At 23.1% G+C, this 9233-nt stretch overlaps 1 protein-coding gene across 1 annotated transcript; it reads left to right on the top strand.

Moving 5' to 3' along the window:
* Positions 1-7669: 7669 nt before the first annotated feature.
* On the top strand, positions 7670-8863 carry LOC107849896. Its single transcript, XM_016694424.2, has 2 exons — positions 7670-8032; positions 8526-8863. The coding sequence occupies exons 1-2, from the start codon at positions 7765-7767 to the stop codon at positions 8561-8563; spliced, it is 306 nt and encodes a 101-aa protein (XP_016549910.1). The 5' UTR covers positions 7670-7764; the 3' UTR covers positions 8564-8863.
* Positions 8864-9233: the final 370 nt, after the last annotated feature.

Raw genomic sequence — 9233 nt, 5'->3', positions numbered from 1 at the left:
TATACTAATTTATAAAACATATACACAAGTATACGTTAAATATATACTAGTTTAGAAAATATACACACATATATATGTACCATTCAATATATACGTACTACTTTAAATAAAATATACTACAATATATAAACACACTAAATATATAGTTATATACTAATTTATAAATCATATACACATGTATACGTTAAATATATACTACTTTAGAAAATATACACACATATATACGTACCATTCAATATATACATACTACTTTAAATAAAATATACTACAATATACACACAGACACTAAAAATATAGTTATATACTAATTTATAAATCGTATACACATATATACGTTAAATATATACGTCTATAGAAGATATATACACATATATATGTACCATTCAATAGATGTACTGCTTGAAATAAAACATATACTACAATATATGCACACACTAAATATATAGTTATATACTAATTTCTAAAGCATATACACATGTATATGTTAAATATATACTACTTTAGAAGGTATATACACATATATATGTATCATTCAATATATACGTACTACTTTAAATAAAATATACTACAATATATACACACACTAAATATATAGTTATATACTAATTTATAAAACATATACACATGTATACGTTAAATATACACTACTTTAGAAAATATACACACATATATACGTTCCATTCATTATATACGTACTACTTTAAATAAAATATACTACAATATATATACTACAATATATACACACATTAAATATATAATTATATACTTATTTATAAAACATATACATATGTATAAGTTAAATATATACTACTTTAGAAAATATACACGCATATATACGTACCATTCAATATATACGTACTACTTTAAATAAAATACACTACAATATATATACTACAATATATACACACACTAAATAGAGTTATATACTAATTTGTAAAACATATACACATGTATACGATAAATATATACGTCTATAGAAGATATATACACATATACGTACCATTCAATATATGTACTAATTTAAATAAAATATATACTGCGTTATATATATACTACAATATATACACACATTAAATATATAGTTATATACTAATTTCTAAAACATATACACATGTATACGTTAAATCTATACTACTTTAGAAGATATATACACATATATACGTACCATTCAATATATACCTACGACTTTAAATAAGATATACTACAATATACACACACACACACTAAATATATAGTTATAAACTAATTTATAAAACATATACACATGTATACGTTAAATATATACTACTTTAGAAAATTTATACATATATACGTACCATTCAATATATACGTATTACTTTAAATAAAATATTCTATAATATATACACACACTAAATATATAGTTATATACTAATTTATAAAACATATACACATGTATACGTTAAATATATACGTCTATAGAAGATATATACACATATATACGTATCATTCAATATATGTACTAATTTAAATAAAACATATACTGCAATATATATATATATATATATATATATATACACTACAATATATATATATATATATACACTATAATATATACACACACTAAATATATAGTTTACTAATATACGTACCCGCGCGATGCGCGATAATATTAAAAAATTATTTGTAGTTACTTCATATTGAAATGTCTCGTTCGATCATGTTAAATCATATTACTCATATTACTTTAAAAAAAGTTCAACTATCATAATATTTTTTAATGAAATTGAAAAAGAAAAATTATAACCTCAACCTCCATTCCCCCTTCTCCAATCACAATTTTTAAAAATAAAAAATAAGTTAAAAATTCTAACCCCCTCCCCCCCCCCCCCCAACCCCAACTAAATTATTCAAAAAAAAAAAAATTTAACTGAAAAAAAAAATTAAGATTCATCCTTTACTTTATTATACCATCACATGTACTCCCCCACCTCTAACTAAATCTAAATGAGTAAAAACAATTTTCTAATTGCAAAATAAAAAATAAAAAAACTATGTTTCGTATTTTCCTTTGTTATATTGTTTATCATTTAAAGATTTTAGATTGTCAATAACAATTTTAAATTCTTATAATACTGTACCCTCATGTCTTTTGTTTAAAATTTATAAATAATATATTGCATCTAATTACTTGCTTTTATACCATTTTAAATCATGTTACCTTAAGAAAAGTTCAACTATCATAATATTTTTCAATGAAATATAGAAAAAAATTATTCATAAATTTGAACATAAAAAAAATAATACCCATTCTTTGCAAGTTAGCAATAACAACATCATCACTAAAACACTTAAAAAAAATCTCAAGAAAACTTCTTCATAAATTAAATAATAGAAAAAAAATATTAATTTGAAGTCAATTATTATCGGTCTACTTTTAATATTTAAAGAGTATTATCATTTATAATGAGAGATAACGAACTGTGAGAAATTAATAGAGATAACATCAATGACTTCAATTTATAATTCACAAATCGCAACACACACACATATATTACGTTTATTGTAGAACAAAATATATTTTAACAAATGGATAAAGGTCATTAATTGTTATACATTATTTCCTCCTTTTCAAAACAATTAGCAGATTTGAGATTGCACTATTCTTAAAGAATAATTAATTAAAAATGTGATCTGACTGATATATTCCTTATTAGTTTTTTAATCTTCATTAATTTTAAAATAATTAATGAAAAGGTAGAGTTGAAAAAAATAAATAATTATATTTTAAATCTTTTAAACTGACAACTGTTTTGAGACAATTATTTTAGTAAATATGTCAACTATTTTGTTTTGATAACCACAACGTTCAGGCTTTCTTTCGCACATTAACATGTCAGTTGTTTTGAGAAGGAGAAAGTAGTATCAATTTTGAATGATATGTAGCGAATATAATATTAATATTTAACTTTTAATTAGCATGTCACTTGACTTAATATAATTATCTACTACTTTTCTTTGATATGTCATAAATTCTTATTCCTTATATATGTTCATTTTATTATTTATTTCTACATTTTTTACAATATCTAAATTTGTTAATAATATTTTTTAAAATCATTTATTTATTTTATTTTATTTTAAAATTAAACTTTAGTATCCTCACCATATATCTACCCACTCCATTTTTGTACATAGTCCATAAGTCTACTATTTTTAACTAATAACTTATTAACTTATCATCTTACTTAATTTTGAAATATAATTTTCTATTAAAAATAAAATATTAATTTAATATTATTTAAATAATTTATTAAATTTCACAATTACCGCATCAGTATATGAAGTCTCAATAGTTAATTCTTTTTGGGTCAAAATTCATATTCAATATGTATTTATTTAATAGTGTGAAACAGTAAATTAACATGTACATGTTATATTACTTATATAATTAATCTATATAAACACATTCAACCAATTTTAGATAGAATTCAAACACATATACAAAAAATTTAATCTATCAATAAAAATAGTTTTATCTTAATATATGAATAATTTATATGTCAACTACTAAACAATTCGATCCTAATTTTCAATATATATCCAATATTTGTATGATGGTAAGGAAAAACAAAAAATATCAAATCAATTAAATAGATTATTTTCCAGTTTGCATACTTTTCCTATCACAATTTTACTAAAGCTCATTTCAAATCAAATACTTATATTTATTAAACATATAGTCGTTTTTTATAAAGCAAATACATAAAATAATAATTAAAAATTATTTTTTACATTCTTAGATTTTATCAAGAAGTATCACGATTATTATTGCTGCTAGTATTTATGTAAAAAATATTAAGGAATTTTTTTTGAAACTTAAATTTATGAGTAAAATAAAAAAATTCTTGAGAAAAATAAGCATTAGAAAAAATATACCACATCAAAGTCAAAGTCATAAGAAAAATCTCACCAACAACAACTAAAATAAGAGAAAAAGTGATGAGAATAATTAATATAACTTATCTCTTTGTATTTGTTTTTATCAAAAATGAAATTGACAAAATCATAACAGAAAATATTTCTTACTTGAATTAAAGCTAGAAAAATAGATTAACATGTAATACCGTCATCATTCATCTACATATGAAAAAGTAAAATTGTTAAAATAAAAAATAAATCTAAAAATATAGAATATGAAGAATTCAGTAAATAAACTCATGAATAAATCTAATGATCAATAATAATAAAAAAAAACAAGCTTGACATTATACATAATTGTAGAAGTATATATATAGGAGAAGTTAAGTAGTGGAACTTCATTCTAATTCAAATTTCATTTAAATTTAAATTCAAAAAAATAAAAAACTAACTGATTAGGATATTGATTGGGATAAATATAACTTTTTAAAAAATAGAGGAGCAAAATCTTATAGTTGCTATATTAAAGGAGAATTCACAATCAACAACTAATTTTTAATTTAAATTTAATAATAATCTTTATGAGTGGGACAATTGGAGAAATTTTTATTTATATTCAAAATTAAATTAAATTAAATTAAATCATTAAATTATAATAATATTTATAAGATTTTGCTCCTCTACTTTTTAAAATTTATATTTATCCCAATCAATATCCTACTACTACTACAGCTATTACTATTTAATTAATTAGTTAATTACTATTATTATTATTATTAATATTATTATTATTATTATTATTATTATTATTATTATTATTATTATTATGCGCTACGCACTACTACTTTTACTGTTAGTATTTATTATTAATATTATTAACATATTTTTATCTTTTATTTAATACTTAAATAAATTATATTTAAATAGTTTTATAACATTGATTTGAATTTTTAAAGAGATCACTACATGAAAGAGTAAAAGTCCATTTAGAATTCTTTAACCATGAGTTTCTATTTTTAAGGTAATGAAATTTTTTTTCTAATAAGGGATAATATATTTTAAAATTTAAATATTTCTTATCTTTTAACTCATTGTTAATATAGAAGATATAGATATAGAAATACAAAATATGGAATATATATGGAATAAATACATCTAATATTATATTTTTAAAAGAATTATTTTATCTTTAAGAGGATATTGTATCTCCAATTGAAATTCAAAAAAAGAATTATAGAATAGAGACCATCTTATATGATTGGTTAAAAACCAATAAGAGTCCAATTAGAACTCTCTAGTGTGAAAACTAACTATTTTCAATATTTAGTTTTATTTTATAATTATTTTTATTTAAAATTAATAATCTCTTAATTATCTTCTAGTAGTTTAACTTTTTATTCACGATTTTTTTTTTGAAAAAATTTTCTTTTCTATCTGTCTTTTTTTTTTTATTTTGTTTTTTTGTTAATTTTTTTTTATAAAAATTAATTGAAAACTTAAATATATAAAGGTATTTCAAGTAGATATATACATTGAATTTAATTATTAAATTCTAATTTATATTTTAAACTCTTGAATAATTGCAAGTAAGGATAAGCTTTCGATATACACCACAAATATATATTATTTTTATTTATAAATAATAATAATAATAATAATAATAATAATAATAATAACATATTTATCATTATATTTGATATATATAATTTTACAAAATATAAGAGTTTATTTAGAACTCTTTCACTGTATGTTTCTATTTTAAACTAATTACTAATTTTTTTTAAAGAATAATGTTATTTCAAATTCAATTAATTATAAAAATCTTATTACACTACTATTAAACTTGTCCTAAAAACTGACACGTGGTTTCTTAGCATCTTGCCACTTGGCTTCTCCTGATGCTTCGTCCTCTGCTTTATAATATATATATAGATACTAATTTCTAAAATATATACACATGTATATGTTAAATATATACTACTTTAGAAGATATATACACATATATATGTACCATTCAATATATACATACTACTTTAAATAAAATATACTACAATATATATACAACAATATATACACACACTAAATATATAGTTATATACTGATTTATAAAACATATACACATGTAAACGTTAAATATATACTACTTTTGAAAATATACACACATATATACGTACCATTCAATATATACATACTACTTTAAATAAAATATACTACAATATATATACTACAATATATACACACACTAAATATATAGTTATATGCTGATTTATAAAACATATACACATGTATACTTAAATATATACTACTTTAGAAAATATACACATATATATGTACCATTCAATATATACGTACTACTTTAAATAAAATATAATACAATAAATGCACACACTAAATATACAGTTATATACTAATTTATAAAACATATACACATGTATACGTTAAATATATACGTTTATAGAAGATATATACACATATATACGTACCATTCAATATATGTACTACTTTAAATAAAACATATACTGCAATATATATATACTACAATATACACACACTAAATATATAGTTATATACTAATTTCTAAAACATATATATATGTATACGTTAAATATATACTACTTTAGAAAATATACACACATATATATGTACTATTCAATATATACGTACACATATAAAATATATGTACTTCTTTAAATAAAACATATGCTACTTAATATAATAAACTAATAATACTTTATAGTAAATTAGTCCGTTTGTTAATTTTTTATTTTTTTAAAATTTAACTGAACCGGTTCGGGCCAGTTAACCAAGGGGCCTGGATCGGGCTTGGTTAGAGGCTAGATTAATCGAGTCCAAAACCAAAAATAAATTTGTTCGGTACCCGATATCCTACAACCCGTGGGCTGATCGAGCCGGGTCAAACCGAGCCGGATTGGGTCGGGTCAGCCCGGCCCGTTTGACACCCTTAATAAACATAAAAAAAAATGTATTAACTTTATATATAATATATGTTTTACTAAAGGGACTTTGAATATGAATCCCTCAATGCACCCTAGCTCCATTCCTATACTTTTTATCATAGACTATAAATATGATATGATGTTAAAAATTTTCTTACATTCACATTGTATAAAATTTAAAGGCATAATACAAAAATTTGCAATTAAAGTTGGCCTCAGCTGGCAAGTAAACGCTCCAACTTTGACAAGCTCATCTTTACTTTGTCAGTTGAACACTCTAACTTATAAAATAATCATCTTAACACGCACCTATACATTTTATGTGTCACGTTAGTATAGGGTGTTCATGAGAAATAGTTAGAATAAGTGGGAATTTTTAATTTAGTTTCCAATTGAGACAAAATATATGTGTATGTAAATATACATTTTTTTTTTGTTTCCCAAGGTATTCCCACAGCCGGCAGCCGTGAGACTAATCCTCCGTTCCTCTGTCAGCACATTAAACGGTAGGGAATCGGCCACAGAGTTTGCTCCATTCGCCAGAGGTGGGGATCGAACCCCCGACCTCTTGCTTAAGGGATATGGCGCTGAACCACCATGCCAACTCTAGTGGTTAATATACATTCTTGATCTCAACTTGAGATGTCTAAATATGTATTCTCAAAGTTGGAGTACATATTTATCGGTCGAAGCAAATCTTAAATTCATGTTCATGTATTATGCCTAACATAAACTTTAACTTCATTAGGGATGATATCATCGTCTCCTCAACAATAACAGTAAATGAGAAAACTTCATACAACTAACTTTAACCTCATGAAACTCCCATATTTGTCCTATATATATAGCACTACCAATCAACTCATTTTTGTACACACCTACACCTCTCACATTTCTTCCATCTTTTTTCCTTTTACAAATTAAAAAAATGAAAGACCAATTTCGTGAATTAACCTTTAAGGAATTTCTTGAAGAGATAACAAGGCAAGAACAAAGTTTTTTTAAGAAAAAAAGATCTGAAATGGTTAAAGAAAATCCTGAGTTATCCATAAAAGATCTTTTTCCTCCGATGCCAAAAATAACTACTAGTGAAAATAATGCTTATAATACATCTACTTCAAAAGCTAAATTTGAGCAAATTAATGTCAGTGAAAAGATGCCAAATAGTGATATTGTTGTGAATGAGATGCAAAAAGGTATTGTTATTTTTTTTTCCTTTCTGTAAACGTCTTTTGTATGATAAAAGTCATATTTCACGAGAAATATTTTTAGGAGTTTTTGTTTAATTTCCAATTTTCCAAAAAACTTTTTCCGATGGGAAGCGTTTTTTTTGAAAAATGCTTTTTCGGAAATTGGACCGCAAATAAATTAAGTGTGGTATTTCTGATGGAAAGCATTTTTCACAGAAAATAATACATGGACTAAGTGTAGTAAAGATCATAGACTAAGGGAGTAACATCTCGAGTGTTATTAGTTAAGTAATGAGGGAAGTCATTTTTTTCTTTTTGATGGAAAAAAAACTCTCATGAAAAATATTTTTCCGAAAAATGACTTATATGCTAATACCAAATACACCATTAATTACATGTGTCCTCAATAATATGATGGAATTTTTTTGATTTTCTTTTAAAAAATTTGGGTTTTGGGTAATATGCATTTTACTGTTTTATATCTTCCATTGTGATGCAGGTAAAGGACAAAAAGAAGCATATGAAGGAAGACGGTAGCTAATAGTTTAGAATGAAGTGTTAAAAGAGATGGAGTTGTAAATAAATAAATGAAGTAAAAAAACTAGCTCTATGCACCTCGTTCAGTGACTTTGCTTTAAGAAAATTAAGTCAAAATTATAGAAAAATGGAATTAATCTGATACACGTCTGTATCCATGGCTGCATTAAGTTAAATAAACATCATCTGATGATGTCTTGTTTAGTAATTTTTGCCTGACTTACGATATTTTAGTTACATCTTTGCTTGTGTATGTTGATCATCTAATAAACCTAAGAGTGCTTCACATTTATTTTTTAATTAAAGCTTCAAAAGGAAAATTCAATCTAGGATAACATATAAGCACACACTTGGAAACTCCAAAGTTGAGATGGAGTAGCATGTTTGGTACAACGACAGTCACTAAAATATTTTTTTAGGAACAAATTTTTGGTTTTTGATTGATGAATAAAAACTACTTTTTAATAAATCAATAATATATTCAATATAATTTTATAAGTGAGATTTGAGGAGGGTGGTTTATAGTATGTATGAAGTATTACTCCTAATTGGAAAAGATAAAGAGAATATTTTTGATAGACCTCGAAATTAATTAAGTTAATCATATCAAAATCAAGTATATAAAAAAATATAGTAATTAAGAATCCATACAAAAAACAACTGGAGAAGA

This window comes from Capsicum annuum, chromosome 12 (genome assembly GCF_002878395.1).
Source record: "Capsicum annuum cultivar UCD-10X-F1 chromosome 12, UCD10Xv1.1, whole genome shotgun sequence".
Classification (NCBI taxonomy): Eukaryota; Viridiplantae; Streptophyta; class Magnoliopsida; order Solanales; family Solanaceae; genus Capsicum; species Capsicum annuum.
The sequence above is the reverse complement of the archived record's forward strand: the minus strand, read 5'-3'. Positions and strand labels throughout refer to the sequence as shown.

Excerpts from the sequence above, each read along its gene's own strand:
- LOC107849896 (XM_016694424.2), top strand. The coding sequence starts at position 7,765 with ATGAAAGACCAATTTCGTGAATTAACCTTTAAGGAATTTCTTGAAGAG. Across the intron at positions 8,033-8,525 it reads TGTGAATGAGATGCAAAAAG|GTAAAGGACAAAAAGAAGCA; the intron begins GTATTGTTATTT and ends ATTGTGATGCAG.